This window comes from Haliotis rubra, unplaced genomic scaffold (assembly GCF_003918875.1).
Source record: "Haliotis rubra isolate DU_JTF1 unplaced genomic scaffold, ASM391887v1 Scf981, whole genome shotgun sequence".
NCBI classification, from domain to species: domain Eukaryota; kingdom Metazoa; phylum Mollusca; class Gastropoda; order Lepetellida; family Haliotidae; genus Haliotis; species Haliotis rubra.
The window spans coordinates 34,930-53,100 of record NW_025767725.1 but is presented as its reverse complement, the minus strand read 5'-3'; the positions used below and the strand labels follow the sequence as shown (position 1 = coordinate 53,100).

At 38.2% G+C, this 18,171-nt stretch overlaps 3 protein-coding genes across 4 annotated transcripts in view; all 3 read left to right on the top strand.

The window, feature by feature from the left end:
- The window catches only part of LOC124265523, an 81,764-nt gene extending 69,143 nt beyond the window's left edge, over window positions 1-12,621 (top strand). Inside the window, exon 5 of the mRNA XM_046700309.1 lies at window positions 12,520-12,621. The gene's annotated coding sequence lies outside the window, so the exon portion shown is untranslated. The remainder of the gene's footprint in view (window positions 1-12,519) is intronic.
- The window catches only part of LOC124265522, a 97,015-nt gene that overhangs the window by 53,636 nt on the left and 25,208 nt on the right, over window positions 1-18,171 (top strand). The window lies entirely within an intron of this gene.
- Window positions 6,980-12,557, top strand: LOC124265520. Its single transcript, XM_046700303.1, has 4 exons — window positions 6,980-7,129; window positions 8,080-8,179; window positions 10,775-10,929; window positions 12,412-12,557. The coding sequence occupies exons 1-4, from the start codon at window positions 7,078-7,080 to the stop codon at window positions 12,555-12,557; spliced, it is 453 nt and encodes a 150-aa protein (XP_046556259.1). The 5' UTR covers window positions 6,980-7,077.

Sequence of the window (18,171 nt, the reverse complement as noted above, 5' to 3'; positions counted from 1 at the left end):
TTAACCACTCGGCTTCCATACCGCTTTGCTTTACACTGGATTATATAACCATCATATTTCGATAGATACAATGGACGAACTGTTTTGTTTCGGGGGGAGATGGTGAGCTAATACCTTAGCACATCATGTTTCAATACATCACATCACATACGATCAGAATAGATTGCTCGATGACTCCGTAGGATTGGTGGCTATAAAAGATTGCAGTCGTATATAAAAGCATAAGTAATACTAGTAAAGATCCCTAAAACTCATTATGATTGGAAAGTTGGCCATAAAAAGTGAAATCTACATTTTACTATACATGTTTACTTATTTCCCTTCAGAAATGCTAAATTATGTCTGTAGAAACATTACAAAAATGTGAAGCTTCCATACTCTCAATCAAGATGCAGCAGGACAATGTATACTTGAGGGGATCATCCTCCATCTATATGCCAGAATGAGTACAATGAATGTCCAGTCCGGTACCTTCGTATTGCATCTCCATAGGGAAGTCCAATCAATCAATCAATCCAATCAAGGGTTGAAAGGCGTGAAGCATTTTGACGGCTTCAGCTATTCTTCCACAAATCAACAATGTACATGTATTTCCAACTAGCATGAATGTCTTTTAGGGAGTGGTAAATGTAACATTATTCATATCTGGGACTACATTTTCTCAGTAAATTACAAATTCCAGTACTCTTTGGGGTTGAGTCTAATCAGGGATTCGAACTTTCAGTTTTCACTGTCAGAATGAGGGACCTAGTCGCTAACAAGCGACGTCAGCGATCTAACCCACTCAGCCATTGGAAGCCAACAAGCCACAATGTCATGACATTGTTAAATTTCCGCTGAAACAGAGATCTAACGGTTGTTTATTGGCTTCCAGCAGAATAAAGGACAAAAGCAAGTTCAATAATGCACGGATTAAGTAATCATAATGATCAACTGGCACAACGTGTAACGGCTGCATCTCACGTCATATATTATACATATTATTCAGGGGTGTTTTCTATGTTGGTAGAACTCGTATATTAGTCTTCCATCTTCCTGAACCTGCACGATGATGAATTAGTACAAACTATCTCTCAATTTCTTTAATTCGACACGAGCATCAATCTGCATTGGCACATTTGCCACTTCAGATCTATTATAATTATAAGCTCTTTTGCAATTATTCAATTTTGCATCTTTAATATGTGATTGAAAACCTTGTAGTGGAACTGTATTCTGGCTCTTAGCATACTGAGTCTGCTGGTGACAATTAATGGGATGCTGGAATGGGCGGACTGGAATATTGTTTAGTATCATCCAGAGAAGAAAGAGGCGACAAATTGGTTTACTAGTGTGTTCTGATAGTAAACCTAAACTAAACTATTTATACTTCATTAGAGATACACTGTTCGGATATGATGGCCTTTGTGACACAAAAGTATAAAAAATACTACAATGAAAGCACTCAAATTATTAAAACTAAGGCTCAAATATTTAAAGATACACCCATTTTAATATGTATATCATGTTATTGATTTAATTATCAAAGGTATGAAAGTGAGTGTACTAAAATGTAACATTTCCTTACTCTCTCATACAGACCCTGAAGCAAATATATCCAAGAAAGCCCTTGCAAGTCTAGAATAACGCATCTCTTATCTGGTAAAAAGGGAAAACGTCACGCCTTTGAGTGACGCAAAAGCTATGTGTCTGAAAATGAAGAAAGTCTCATATTCTACAGCTGCTGTGTTCAGAAAACAAGTGAACGATTGCCATTCAAGCCGGCAATCTATGCCTGAATGCATGCATGATGCACGTGCATCTCGATTTCAATGTTGTGTTTGTGCGAACTCTTCCCTTTCCACAGTCAAAACATTTCTAACCTCAGTCCGAAAAAATACTTTATTGGGCAAAACAGGCTATCCGACCACGATTCATGTTTTCCTCAAACTTGACTTCCGGTGCATATTTAAAGAATAAATAGGTTCAAATATTCCATTGATACTTAAATGTCATTTCCAATATTACGACGTTTCTTTTTCCTTTCAGTATATATTTTACATGCGTTTCAGACAACTGATACGCCTATGTACAGACAATTTGAGAATTACAATTTCACAGCAGTCACAAATGATCAATATGGGAGAACAGCTGAATCTAACAATGCACTTCAAGCATCACACAAATCTGACCTTTGACTGGAATGGTTAACTTTGTGTGGGGTTCATCTTGAGTTCAGGATAACCCCCAAATATTTATTTTTAAAATATTTTCTGAAAACAAATAATGGTAAACGTTCAAACATAATTTTACATTTTTTAAAAAGTATTAATTTTCAGTGTGTTTATTGGTGCTGTTGTTGCACGCTTCGTCGAAAGCATTTTCAACTTGAAACATTTTATGTGCGCCCCAGACGAATGACAGCCTGCAGACAATGTGAGGTCTGTGTAAAATGTCATTCGACAAAATGTGTCAAATGAAACATGCCTCACGGGATGTTAAAACAATCATATGTTGTTCTAGCACGGGTTAATCATAATGTCCAAATCAAACTTGTAAAAATTCTTTCAGCTATTTACAGGTTGCCGCCATATAGCTGGAGTATTGCTAAGTGCGGCGTTAAACAACAAACAAACCAAACTTAAGAGAACTGACTGTATTTTCTATAACAATGTTCCTCAAGCGTTTCGTCGCACCCCTACGATCGAAATATGGATTGCTGGAGGGTGGGTCTAGTTAAAGAAAGAAAGAGTGAGTGAGTAAGGTTAGTTTTACGCCGCACTCAACAATATTCCAGCTATATGGCGGCGGTCTGTAAATAATCGAGTCCAGACAATCCACCGCCCCCGTGTGTTTGGAAGAATTAGGACATTTGAGGACTGCCGACCAAACACAAACATTTTTGGCACACTTAGCGCCGTTATACTGCGATAGCGTAGGTCGTATGATTCCACTGGGGTGATCGGTAAAGTACTTATTACAGGGGCGGTGGGGTAGCCTAGTGGTTAAAGAGTTCGCTCGTCACGCCGAAGACCCGGGTTCGATTCCCCACATGGGTACAATGTGTGAAGCCCATTTCTTGTGTCCCCCAGCCATGATATTGCTGGAATATTGCTAAAAGCGGTATAAAACTAAACTCACTCACTCACTTATTCCAGGTCTTCATGACATATCTGTGATAGTGCCGCTACTACGTTAACAAACACCCCAACGAACTGATTGTTCTCCTTGCTTCCCAATGCTAAACGGAATCAATGAGTGGGTTAGTGAGTTTAGTTTTACGCCGCGTTTTGCAATACTCCAGCAATATCACAACGGGGGACTCTGTCAATGGGCCTCACATATTCTACCCATGTAGGGAATCGAACCTGGGCCGACGAGCGAAGGCTTTAACCACTAGGCTACCGGCAATCACGTGTACTTACTGTCATTGTATGTACACACGTGAACCCTTTATCCTGGAAAATAAACACAGATAGTAGTGACTGAACAAATAAGTGTATCTAAGTGTCAGGCATGGTTGTAACTGAACAAGTAGAGTTTAGCTTGGGATAGTAAGGACGTACAGGCCTCAGTGCAGCGAAGAAATTGACAGTCAAATTTACATTAAGAAATGAGAAACTTTAGCCATGGCCATCATAGGCTTAGCCCTCCTCCAAAAACGTACATATATACTCTTTAAGAAAGGAAGGGAACCTGAACTTTCAATTTGGATAGGAAGCATAAGCGTTAACAAACGTTTCAAAGACAGACATCTTATGAGCGCACCACCATTTCTCTTTATCACCACCCCTAAACACAACGCATTGGATGCACGTGCACAACGCAGTAGCCCCAAGCATGGGGGTCATTCTTGATTTTGAAGAAGGTCGATAAATCTCTGTAAACCATTAATTTTGACAATCATCTTGCAACACAGTTGTTAGTGTCTGTTTCTTTGAAATTGAAAATCGTACACAAGCAAATTTAACGTCATACACCAATCATCTTTCAAGAGCGATTACTGTACAAACAACTATGGTCATAAGGAAGTGCAAGTGGTGATGTACTCTCAAAACACTCATTATTATCATATCAACATTGATTGACTGCAATATATCTGCCAACCTTTTCAATCGTAATTTAAAAACGAAGTTCCCCTACTTTATGTATGTATTCGTTGATATTCCCCAGCACTTTGCAATGTTTCATGCTTTAGTCCGCCAAGTATCTATTTTCACCCCTTGCCACTGCATTACTATAAACGCACATACCGTACAACCAGAAATTATTGAGAATTTAAGATTGTAATTTTTTTTAACATTTCACTCATTACTCGCGTATAAAATGTGAATATTAGCAGAACATAACTCCAGATTCAAAGACAGGTGAACAGTTAGTATTTTGTCAAGTCACCATGGGCAGCAATGCAGGCATCAATGCGGCGGGGCATACTACTAATATCTGTGTACCGCTCACTGTTCATATTCCCTTCAAATACACAGAGAGGCGTTGCCCCTAACACAGATATGCAAAACCCACGTTAAATTTCGGACTGTACTTTGGGCGCTGATACAAAGGTTTTTCAGTTTGTTTGGTCCAGAATTTCAGTGTATTAGGAAACAGCCACACAGAACTTTCATCTGAGAAAATCACATTGTCCCAGTTAAAATTTCTATGCTGTAAGCACCAGTTCAACCTTCGCTCCTTTTGTTCAGGTTTCATGATCAGTGATGGAATTCCTAGACTTTTCTGCCAACTCATTGCATGCAGCTCACTTCTAATTGTCTCCTTACAGACAGCCACAGTTCCTCTATCAATCATATCCAGCCTTATGTTTTCTACACTCCTTCGTTTGTTTTTAAGAAACAAGAATACCAAGCCGCCTCCTGTCACCGACAGTCAATTTTCTGGGCCTACCTGCGCCTCCCTGGTGCTCAATGCCATATCCATTTGCAATATTTTTCAAAACACGATAAACAGTGGACAAAGGGATGCCTGTTCTACTTGAAATCACTTTAGCTGATCTGATGTCCTTGTTATAAAACTCTAAACTTCCTCTTCTCTAAATCATCCATACTGAGGATCACTGAATATGTCGTCTGCTAGCAAGTAATCAAAGGGGGACAACTCTTCACAAACAAATGAAAAAGGATTAACGGAGTTGTCTCTCTTGAATGAAACCAAGCACCTGATAGCTGGTCAAGGTTGTTTATACTAGAAATCTAATTAAACATATTCCTAAAATTCTCAATAATTTCTGGTCATACTATACAATGGAAACCTGATAAGTAAAATTTCTAGGGACTCGCCAAAATTGTTTGCTTATCAGGTATTTTACTTATCCAATCTTATCAAAACCTGCAAATGACAACCATATGCGTGTATATGTATACAACAGAATACATTTATAATACAAAGTAATAAAATCAAAAAAAAATCAAACGAAATATTTCAGTCACAGTCTAGCTTCCAACTCCACAAAAGCTGTCATGTTTAGCTGGAGACTGACGCGCGCCCCTCATGTCGGATTATGTGGTGATCGCTAATTTAGATATCCGGTCTCTTTTGTATATTTGTTACCCGACATTGCTTAGAAGACACAATAACTGTGTCCATACACTTATCAGTAACTGTCAACATTTCACACAGAAAATATCAAATCATGTATCGACCTTATACCCACGTCACTTTACTTACTGCATACCCTAGGACATCTCAGCAAAGTCCCAAACAGTCAACATATGCGAAAAGGTAAGCAAATCCTACTCAACTGCCCTTTGCAAAGCAAACACATGCAAAGTCAAGTCAAATATTCACAAGCAAAACGGAAATATATCGTTCACGCTGAAAAAGGATAACACTGATGATCTTGGAGACATCTTCCCTCATTTAACTGAAGTGGATTTCATAAAGCTTAGCCATCGCCACAGTGATAGTGAGTGAATGTTGTTTTACGCCGCTTTTAGCAATATGCCAGCAATATCACGACATGGGACACCAAGAATCGGCTTCACACATTGTACCCATATGGGGAATCGATCCCGGGATTTCAGCGTGACGAGCTGACGCGCCACGGCGATAAGTAACGCAGGAAATCATAAACACTGATTGACTGGACGAATTAGGTCCAACCAGTACTGCACAGTTTACACATTTTCATGGACATTGTAGATCTTATTTATGAACTTGAATCTTGTAAGCGGAGAAAGCGACCACCTGGTATCATTACTATTAGATATTAGTTAATAATCATAATATTGTAAAAAGTGGCATAAAACCATCCTCACTCACTCTATCACTGACTTGTTTGGTCCCCGTCATATACCAGGAAAATTAAGGAGCACCAAGTTAAACAAACTTCAAACAAACAAGCAAACAAACAAATATAAATAAATTTATCATCCTTGAGTGAGTGTGTGAGTGTGAGTGTGATTTTACGCCGCTTTTAGCAATATTCCAGCAGTATCACGGCAGGGGACAGCAGATGGAAATCGAACCCAGGTCTTCGGCGTGACGAACGAACGCTTTAACCACTAGGCTACCCAACTGCCCCTATCGTCCTTGAACAATGTTCCTTGCTGGAACAGTTACAAGTTTAATGTATTATTAGGATAGAAGAACGTGAATGTAACTTTTCGTTCATTTGAAATCGTTATTGAATAATGTCGGATATAAATGTTTTGCATGGTATGGTAGGTGGGTGTTTGGTTTTGGGTGCGCTTTATCTTATCGATAAAAATTAATGGCACGTAGGCTTACATTTCCCCATGACAGTAAACTGCGTAGTTCAGCCTGTGTTACGCAATATAGCTTTCCGAAAAACAAACTGTCCCCAATAACTTTACTGCTATACATATACGTATTGCTCTATCCACGTTTTGTCAAATAATCTTGCAAAAAATTGTTTGCACAAAACACAGCTATGAACCGAACAACTAAAATAGAATGCTTGAAACGTCAACATTGCACAATGTGTCCCGAATTCGGAATATACAGTCCCGCCTTTCCTTGTGTTATCTTTCCGTCCATGGAAAAACAAGTACATCCGACAATCAGAACATATAAGAGCCGTGTAATTAGCAAACTGACTCACTTGGTCTGCCGTCAGTGTTCACAATGGCCGCGAATATTCTGGTTCCCTCATGGATATTACTTAGCTGTGTAATAGGTATGTCAGAACACTTTTTATCTGCTCATTTCACGGTACAAACGGTATTTGAAATGTTTGACAACTTCATAATTGTATACTTTCATGTAGGTGTATTACTGGGTTTGCGTGTAATTTGCCATGTACATGTTTGACAACAAGACTTAATCCAGACTATGACATTTTGGGTATTTACTGACACAAGAAAGCTCTCATTTACAATTTACCGTTATATCAAAGTATCATTACATCGTCTGGTTTAATTGCAACTTTGATGATTTGATGAAAATATGTCTGATTTTACCTGTAATAAGATAAACTTTGATTGATGCAGAATTGAATACTTTGATGAATGTGTCTTACTGGGTTTGCGTGTGATTCGCCATGGACATGTTTGACAACTAATGTCCTACTGCCTTGAGAGGCATTTTAGAAGTTGTATAGATGAAGGAAAACCAAGGTCTATTGACAGTCAACAGTGCAGCACTCATAGCAATAAAGAAGTTGACTATCCATAGAACTTGGTTTTCCTTCAACTGATGACTTAATCCAGACTATGACATTTCGGGTATTAATTGACATGCTCTCATTTACAATTTACCGTTATATCAAAGTATCATTACATCGTCTGGTTTAATTGCAACTTTGATGATTTGATGAAAAGATGTCTGATTCTACCTGCAGTAAGATACACTTTGATTCAGTGAGAGATCCAGCATAACATTCTAACGAGGGAGATTGCAGGACACAAGGACGCCTTTATTCTGATTTTAGCTGTACTAAAGTACACATTGATTCAGTGAGAGATCCAGCATGACATGCTAACGAGTAAGATTAGAAGACATACGGACATCATTATTCTGATTTTACCTGTAAAAATGTACAATTTGATTCAGTGAAAGATCCAAAATGGCATTCTAACGATGGTGATTACAAGACATAAGGGCGTCATTTTTCTTTGTGTTCTTCAGGTGCACTAGCTGAAACTTGCAACGGGGCGTACGAGTCAATCACCTGTATTTTTGGATGTTGTGAGGACACATTATATGTTTACTGTTGTTTGAGTAACGGGTAAGTAATGATCAACATTATGTGTGCGCGTGTGCCTGTGTGCCTGTGTGCCTGTGTGCCTGTGTGCCATCGTTTAACGGCCTTTTGAAAGGGTACTTCAGTTGTTTGTCAACGGTATTTTATTTATCAAGCATTATTATGGTAACCGTGAGCATCTTTTTGTTGTTGACATCCAAATGGAAGCGACGCAGCAACTCAGTCCCAGTGCCAACCCGGCTATTGTTTGGCCGGGCTGAATATCATATTGTAACACTATCTTCACTCCAAATATAAAACGATGAGTTCCCATAGAATCCCTATTACTGTTAACTTAACTGATGATATTATAATGGAAATCGATGTTTTTTTCTTCAAAACAGGTCAAGGTAAATGGAAAGGCATTTCGGGAAATGTTAGATAGGTTGTGACTAATTAAACGGATCTTTGACTGTTTTCAGGGAATTTAGAAACTGAGTTTCGACTTTCCTTTCCAAGGAACAGGCCTTTATCCATAAAGTCGTATGCTTCATTATTGATTCCCAACTTCTAGAATGCCAATAAAATAATCAGTTGAAACCTGTTCTCGTGGGTTGAGTCAAATTGGTCAATGTTTGATGGCTATATCACTTCTGCAGTAGTTGGCCATAGATGAGTCATCATTAGTGAAATTTCCATAGACTTACATGTTAATTAACTGTTGAAAGAATAGTTTTAATAAACTGAGTAGAAGTAATTCTATTTTGATATTTGGCAAACATCTTCAGCTACACGTACAAAATGTTCTTTCATAATTCCGTTGATTAGTTATCGAATGACACCTGATTAAGCATCATCAGTACAACTTAATTTTAGTCTATTCCCTAGAAAGCCATGTTAAACCTGATCTGTACGTCTTATATATGTTGTTTAAATAGTTGCAGTTTTCTTAATAATCATCGGAAAATTGAATGGGATTTATGTATATGTAGCTGAGATGATTTCCCACATAGTAGAAAAGTACTGAAAGCAATTCCACCGAAACTAGATTTATGAAAATTATTCTTGCAGCAGTTAATTAACATGTAAGTCTATGGGAATATCACTAATGATGACTTACTTATGGCCAACTACTGTAGCTGTCCTCATACCTGAAGCTGACGGGTCGTTCAATTACTGAAGCTCTGTTCACAGGAAGTATGAGGGTCGGTCACAAAGTAGTCCGCCTCACCTAAAAACTGATACAAATTCAGCTGTTTTTATGTTTTATTTTTCTACATTTTATCTGTCAACTCAATGAAATTGGTTTTGCTCTGTTTCAGCATCACGATTGGTTTGACCTTTTATCTTGGTATCCCCCAAACCGCAAAATCTGCGATTAATCACAAAATTCAGGAAACAAAATGTGGAGAAACAGTTTGTGTGTTTCAGTTAGGTAGAGGTCTGCTAGAATCAAACTTAGATTTTAAAGTGCATAAAAAGCAATTTGAAAGTACAATGTACAATATGACAGATCGTTTCTCATTTTCGGCAATTTTTGTTGAAATATTTTACCCCAATGTATTGTGATGACTAATACCTCGTTAACCGCATTACCCACATTGCTGGGGATAAAATGCTGGGATACAATGCTGGGGATACAATGCTTGGGAATTCAAATGCTTAGGATTAAATGCTGGGGATACAATGCTTAGGATTCAATGCTGGGGATACAATGCTGAGGATACAATGCTGGGGATACAATGCTGGGGATACAATGCTGGGAATACAATGCTGGGTATACAATGCTGGAATATAATGCTTGGGAGTCAATGCTTAGGATTCAATGCTGGGGATGCAATGCTTAGGATTCAATGCTGGGGATACATTGCTGAGGATACAATGCTGGATATAATGCTTGGGAGTCAATGCTTAGGATTCAAAGCTGGGGATACAATGCTGAGGATACAATGTTGGGGATACAATACTGGGGATACAATGCTGCAAGTTAACTTGGATAATCCCTGACACAGTTTACAAATTATCAGTCAGTCCAGATTTGTATCCTCTTGGTGTCGATTGTAACGGAGCGTTGTCAGTATAATCTTTAAACTTCAAGTATGTCATGAACAGGGATCGAATCGTCAAGAACGTGTGTTTGAGGGACAAAATGTATTATAGTACTTCCTGGACGAAAACCAATGTCAAGTCGAAACTTCAACAAGTGCATAATGTACCCTACCTCGATATTGTTGAGCGGCCTCAACACTATCAATAACTCGTGTACACAAGCTTGACAGGACAGGTCACCAGGATAAAAAAGAAACACATGCTTCAGTGTTACACTGTTTCTGGTGAAACAGGATATGTGTCAGTTTATATCTAAACATATCAGCTTTGATTCACCTCATGTTTACAGTGTAGATTATGCATGCAATGCTGTCACACCCTACGTATTTCCAAACTTCCGGGGCGGTGGGGTAGCCTAGTGGGTAAAGCGTTCGCTCGTCACGCCGAAGACCCGGGTTCGATTCCTCACATGAGTACAATGAGTAGAGCCCATTTCTGGTGTCCCTGCTGTGAAATTGCTGGAATATTGCTAAAAGCGGCGTAAAAACATATTCATTCACTCACTTTTAATCATTATTATTATCATTTCAGAGCCGGCATTGGTATCATCTGCGGGTGTCTGGCAATTGTCCTGAGTTGCATAGGAGCATGCTGTCGACAAGCTCACAGAAGAAATAACCTGAACCAGGCTACTGTGCTACATAACACTCAGGCCGCTTCCGTTGCAGTGGTTACAAACACCGCAAGTATGGATACTTTCCACGAATCTATGTACCTTTGTTACACCAAAGGCAAACTGAAGCGCAAATAGGGCTGCGCAACAAAGACTAAACTGACCAGTCTTACTATATGCGAGAGAAGCGAGCAAAGCTTGGCAACGTACTTCCCTCGATCGCTTCGGTTCGAAAAATATTTCTAATATTAAAATAACATATCGCCACCATCAGAGGTAGACACCCATTTCCTCACAGGGTTGTGTTCTCATATTTCTTACCTCATATTTAATAATTACTCACCTAGAATATATTTAATTCAACATTTTAACAGCGTCACTCGTGAAGGAACAAGAATAAGCGGAAATTGAAAAGAAACATCATATTACCTAATTTTACCGTCAAACTGTTGGAGATTGTTTTTCTTATCTGCAGTCGTTATTGTTAGAATTTTCGTAACATTTATTCTACTAGAAAAAGAAGAAGAAAAAACAACACACTTTTGTTGTACTGGGTGATGAAGCAAGGAAGGTAACTCCGTAAGTATTACATATGACGGACATATGACTCAGCAAGTATATTTAGACTTAACTCCCCTGTTCCTTCACTTCGTTGCGCCGGCAGAGGTAATGGAAGCGAAGAACGATTTGATATGCCATGAGTGGCGATGTTAAAATGTTTAATTAATTATATTTTAATCATCAATATGAGGTTGGAAAACCTGAGAGCACAACCCTGTGAGGAAATGGGTTTTCACCTTTGTTGGTGGCGATATTTCATTTTGATATTAAATATATTTTTCGAACCGAAGCGAGGAAAGTACGTTGCCAACCTTTGTTCGCTTCGCAATTGGGTGGTCTGGTCATTTTTTCTCTGTTGCGCAACCCTATTTGTACTACAGTTTGCCTGTGGTTACAATAACCTTGGAGGCTTGGAATTTGTTGTGTAGAGATTGGCGTCAGAAAACCATGGGTTCGAATCCCAGATTTGCTATGCTAATGTTTGTTGGTTTATTGGCACCATACGCATACTCATCGGGTCATCTACGTGTACGTCGTGTAACGTCGCCATCCTTTGCATCATTTTGCTCCTCCATGTAGTTGCCATGCACTGATATAGCTGAAATAATACGCATCTCAGAAGTTTTACCACTTCGGTCAGACCAAAAGAAACGAGCAATGTATGGTGTTGGAACATGGAAACCTCAACAAGGCGAAATGGGATTCAACACCCGATTCGACATTCATAGATTTCTGGCGTGTCCAACACAGTGGATTGCGTCGCCTTAAACGACTGGGCATCCAATGCTCCCGTATAATACCAACATAAAAGTATAATGAATATGGAAATTCAATCTTGTATCTGTCACATAAAGAAATCCAAATTAAGCTTGATTTACATGTTTCATAAATACTTCGAGGGTTGATCTTTTTACAAGACGAAACGAAGCAATGACAATAATATAATTTATGAAACAGTCTGATCTGAAACCTGTATAAATTTGACTATTTGCAGATCAGGGCGCCTACGGTAACCAACAGATGTCACAATACCCTTCCCCCGCCTACCCGGTACCCCCAACAACCCCTGCCCCTGCAGCCTATCCCCCCAAAGTACTGACACATCGCGGAGGAGTGGAAGTGGGGAATCCCCTTCGCTGAAGGACGCTGGATATTATCATCACATAGCGTGTCTGTTTAATTTGGGGGGGTGGGTTGGGGTGGGGTGGGGATGCGGATCTCAGATATATTTGATTGACAGGTACAATATGCACATACGCATTTTATGTTTTGAAAAATGGTCGGATTGATATATATATATTTTTGGGGGGGGTCTCAGAATTATTTGATTGACAGGTACAATATGCACAGAATGTATTATTCGACATACGTATTAAATATTTCGAAAGAATGGACGGATTTATATTCATCATGCAGCTTGTTTATATATTTGTGGATCTCAGATCTATCTGTTTGATAAGTACATAACATAAAATGTAATGCGCAACGGATATTAAATATTTTGTTGAACGAATGGACGGATTCATATTGTATTCTTCATACAGCATGTTTGTAAGTTTATGGCTCTGAGAGCTATCTGACTGACAAGTATATAGCACATCCAGTGTGATACGCAACAGATATTAAATATTTTGTTGAAAGAATTGATGGAGTCGTAATCATCGTGTAACTGCACACTATAATGCTTTCCATACGTGTAATCTTTTAATTATGAATTTATGATACACGTTGCTTCGTAGGATCTAACAATGTCTAAACACAGGCTTTTGTTGTTTTAATGGAGAACTTTTCACAATAAAATGCATTTTTATAAGTATCTTGTTCTGTTTTTATTTCGAGACATGGTTGGCCAAACAGTCATTGCTGAGTGGGTCGTGTTAGTTACGGATCTAGGTTCAAGTTTCTGTTTATCTCTGATCACAGTCCTTGGCTTGTCGGAGCCGTAGATGTGTCTGTTTGGTTCCTAAAATAGTATTCCTCGTAAGCATTCAGGATAGAATAGGTCCTTGTTGATCTACCTTCCATTGTTCGCAATCTATAGCCGGTTTTTATATTGTATTGTCATTTAAAAGTAAAATATTTTAGATTTAATTACTAGTCTTAAATTTATTCCTGTGATAATCTAGTTGTTTTACTGTCCTTCGTTGACAGGTGTTTTATAATGTAATTGTGTTTATTGTTAATTTATAACTTTTTAAGTCACAATATGGCTGAAATATTGCCAGTCGATGTGTGCTTGACACCTCCTTACAAGTCAGTTGGTTGGTCTGTACGAATTTCATGACGTCATATCTTAAACGTCGCGTGTCTCAGAGGTTAGTTCACAGAACGGGTTCCATATTAAGAAACATGAAACATGACTCACCCCCATCCCTTAAGCCAAGAAATCAACATTGATTCTCAGAAACTGATAAGTGAGTGAGTGAGTGAGTGAGTGAGTGAGTTGGGTTTTACGCCGCATTTAGCAATATTCCAGCTATATCACGGCGGGTGACACCAGAAATGGGCTTCGCACAATGTACCCATGTGGGGAGTCGAAACCGGATCTTCGGCATGACGTGCGAACCAGATGGCTACCCCCACCGCCCCCAGAAATTGATGATTCAAAGGACATAGAGTGTTGAACACTACAGGAGAAACACGGGGAATTGCAGACGAGGTGGCCAAGTCAAATCATTGACTACACAACAGTCTCGTTTCCTGCTGACTGGGTTCCGTCCTATTGCGCAACTTAGTAGAATAACCAGTCCAGAATTTTGAGACGACCTCAGTCAACTGGGTATATAGATATTAATCAGGATTATTTGATACATCTAATCACTTGTATATTGCATCAGTACGCTCCTTCTGGAAATCGTAGAAATCCCAAAACGAGGCTCGGCCGCTAGAAAAGTTTGGCGATCCGGTACGGACTTGATATTATATCAATCACATTGTACGTTACAAAAAGACATAACATAATCACAAAAGACACATAACAGGTGTAACCAGTGAGCTAGATGAATTGTGAATCAGTCTGTGACGTCTTTGTTAACGACATGCTGCCTAAACCGCGACATTAAATATTGAAATACGATTTTATTAAACCTTAAAACTAAGATTAATTTGTACATACCATTTTCCTATGAAGCAGGAAATTCGAATTGAGTGTAACCATAGTTGTTTGTAATGTCTCTTTTCACTTTCCCACGAGAAAATTCGGATCGACTGAAAAGTAGGTCATTGTCTGAATTGGTTAATGAGGCTCATGTTTCGGTTCGAGGTACTACTGAACACGCGGCATGGCCTTCAAGACATTCCACTTGGTACAAAGATTTTTTCATGTTCATAGATATGTTCATGTTAAAGAAATAGAAAAACACGTTATTTTTCTGCGTGTAGTGTTGTATTAAGTAAACAGTATGCAAATGTAGAAACGTAAAACAAGGCATTTATTATCAGAGTTTTTATAACATTAATGGTGTCTTGATTCGCTGGGGTTTGTTCAATTATTAAATCTCGTAGATCTTTATTGCAAAGCTTCGTCCTTTTTACTACTTTGGCCTTATGTAGTTTTTAAAAATCTTATATATAGTTGATGGTTTTATAACCATGTTAACCTCGTGGTCGTCATTCCAGATGTCCGCGAGACATTAACTTAGCATACGACTTTATGGATAACAACTTCCTTCATGAACAGAGCGACGCTTCGATGTAGATTCTTACACCGTTTTCAAGTTAACAGTGATTACAAGCAGGTGATCAGACGTATTATATAGGGAATCAATTTTTCATGTTTCACGTAGCCTTCAAATTCTGAACATGGGTTGGTCGGTCGGGGAAAGAACCCCCCAAAAACCCAAAACACTTAATAAAGACAAAATTATCTGAATAATGTTCTTGATTCTCATTTATTGTAATTCTTATTACAATTTCTCGCGTTCTTTGGACTTGTGGCAGCGTCTGATTAAAAGATAATCATATATGACGAGGCGGTACGTTTTAGGTTCGAGTCGGCGGTGTTGGAACGAAAAAATCCAGTTTTGGGGGGATGTCGGCAATAAAATTAGAAGGGTCGGTAGGGCGATGAGAAACACAAAAAATAAAATTGCTGGCCATGGTGATAAACAGCAGATAACAAACAACCTCAAATGATTGATAACATGTAGTTCTAAGATAATTAGATTAATCCAGGTGGAGAATATGGACAACAAATAGAACCAGCCATCAATCCAGTATACGGGATTAACTTCTACATTATACACAAACTGATTGGTTGCATGTAGAATATAATAATTGACAGAGTCTACCTTTTGATTTACTCCTCGTAGACCGATAGTGTGGGTTCCTGCTTGTACCCTAAACAGATCTAACAAATTGTGTATTATTTAATTACAAATCCTTCCATATATATCGAGTATATACTGAACCTGTCCATTTTGAAAATTTTCGGATAATTGTGTTTATCGAATACATGACACAATTTTATGGACAACAACTTCTTTATATTCTATATATGCTACAGAGCTAAACGTTCACGTTCGTCAAACTAAATGCATTTCAAAAACTTCAATAGTGTTCTCCATATTTTCATGACAATGAGTTGAAGGAAGTTTAAATGAAGGGTTTTTGTACTTGCACAAGTCAACGGGTTTCCTTTTAAACACCACAAAGCATATACAGATCATGAGTATTTGGATTCCGTCTTCCACAGCGCAAAGAAGGCCATTGACTAAGGGAGACAACTCTGTACACAAATCAGGTCCTAAACCACGTACCAAAGAGTGCTCTGGTTCAATACTTGCGTGTTATGGACTTGTTCATTATTTACAGTAACACAAAAGTATATCGTCGTAAATTGTATAAACATGAATAGATGGATATGTCAAACAAATTACCATTCTTTGCTTTTGAAAAAATCAACAACATAAAAACATTAAGCTATAAATTGATAACACAGATAACACGTGACTCTCATCAAAAGGAATTCGCTAGAGGATAAGTGTCAAAAGAACACGACTTTATCAACATTCCATACGAAACCTTATCATGAACAGATTAGAAAGAAACCATTTTGTATGTGTTAACACAATCAGTCAGCTTTATATAAAATACAGTCATTTCTATAAAGGATGACGAGCACCAACTAAAGCATTACAAGTGCCATTCTGGCCTAATTCTAATTACAAAAATACAAATATATTTATCTGAAACGTGTTGTGCTGCGTCATCTAGACGTGTTGTTAAAACTCCAGGCCACTAAAAGAATTGTATTGTATTCTGAGGTTGGTTTATTTATATCATGATGGTCTTGGTTATGCATTATTCGACTACAAACATATGCGGTATGCTTGGTGATTTGCTTAATAAAGGTATCAGACGCATTATTATAAAAAACATTATATTAAAAAGTTGATTATCCACAGGAATTTGACCTTGTTCATTACACTAACTCCTAAATGCAACTCATATGGGTCAGATGAAGATATGGAAAGCAATGAGCTGTTTCCATGATGCAAGCACTATCCACCCCAATCCCAAACTCAGAAATTGCAGATAAAGTGCATGATCAAAGAAAAACCAAATGTCAGGAACATTATAAAGAGAACAGAGGTCCGGGTTAGAATATTGATCTTCAGCAACCCATGCTTGTCGGAAGAGGCGACTAACGGGGCTCGCTGACTTGGTTGACACATGTCATCGGTTCCCAATTGCGCAGGTCGATGCTAATGCTGTGGATCACTGGATCGTCTGGTCCAGACTCGATTATTTACAGACCGCCGCCATATAGCTGGAATATTGCTGAGTGCGGCGTAAAACTAAACTCACTCACTCACTCACTTGACTGATATCGCCACAGGTAGCAGATACTTCACATCGGCAGATTAATTCTATCAGTAATATCCTTACTTCTAATGTTCGCCCTCACTAACCTCGATTGTTCGAGGAAGTTGGTTTTGAATAAATCGGAATATTTTGATACCATGCTCTCCGATTCCCACATGGATACAATGTGTGACTCCCACCGTCACATTGCTGGAATATTGCTGAAAGCGGCATAAAACAACGCCCATTCGCTCATTAGATCCAGAAACGACGTGAGTACATTCTCCACCCTTAATTTTCTGAAAGAAAATCATCGTCCAGATAAGGGCGGTACAGTAGTTTAGGTATTTCGAAATGCTTGATTCGACATCTTAGTTGAATAAAATGAATGGATAGACGAGTTAGGTATGCACTTCAATTTGCGGCTCAAAGACATATATTTGCATAAACATGTAATCTCATACATGGAATGTAATCTCTCATGCATGAAATGTAATCCCATACATGAAATGTAATCTCATACATGGAATGTCACACTTTCATGGAATGTAATCTCATATAGGAAATGTAATCTCATACAGGAAATTTCATCTAATATATGAATGTAACACATACTTGAAATGTAATACGTCCATGAAATGTAATCTCATACAGGAAATGTATTCTCATGCATGAAATGTATTCTCATACATGAAATGTAATCTCATACATGAAATGTAATCTCATACATGAAATGTAGCACATAGATGAAATGCAATCTCATACATATAATGTAATCTCATGCATCAAATGTAATCTCATACATGAAATGTAGCACACAGATGAAATGTAATCTCATACATGAAATGTAGCATATAGATGAAATATAATGTCATACATATAATGTAATCTCATACATGAAATGTAATCTCATACATATAATGTAACTCATACATGAAATGTAATCTCA

Bases quoted from the DNA above. Each gene is read 5' to 3' on its own strand.
- LOC124265520 (XM_046700303.1), top strand. From the start codon at position 7,078: ATGGCCGCGAATATTCTGGTTCCCTCATGGATATTACTTAGCTGTGTA. The intron at 7,130-8,079 runs GTATGTCAGAAC...TGTGTTCTTCAG, and splicing joins ATTACTTAGCTGTGTAATAG to GTGCACTAGCTGAAACTTGC. The intron at 10,930-12,411 runs GTATGGATACTT...GACTATTTGCAG, and splicing joins AGTGGTTACAAACACCGCAA to ATCAGGGCGCCTACGGTAAC.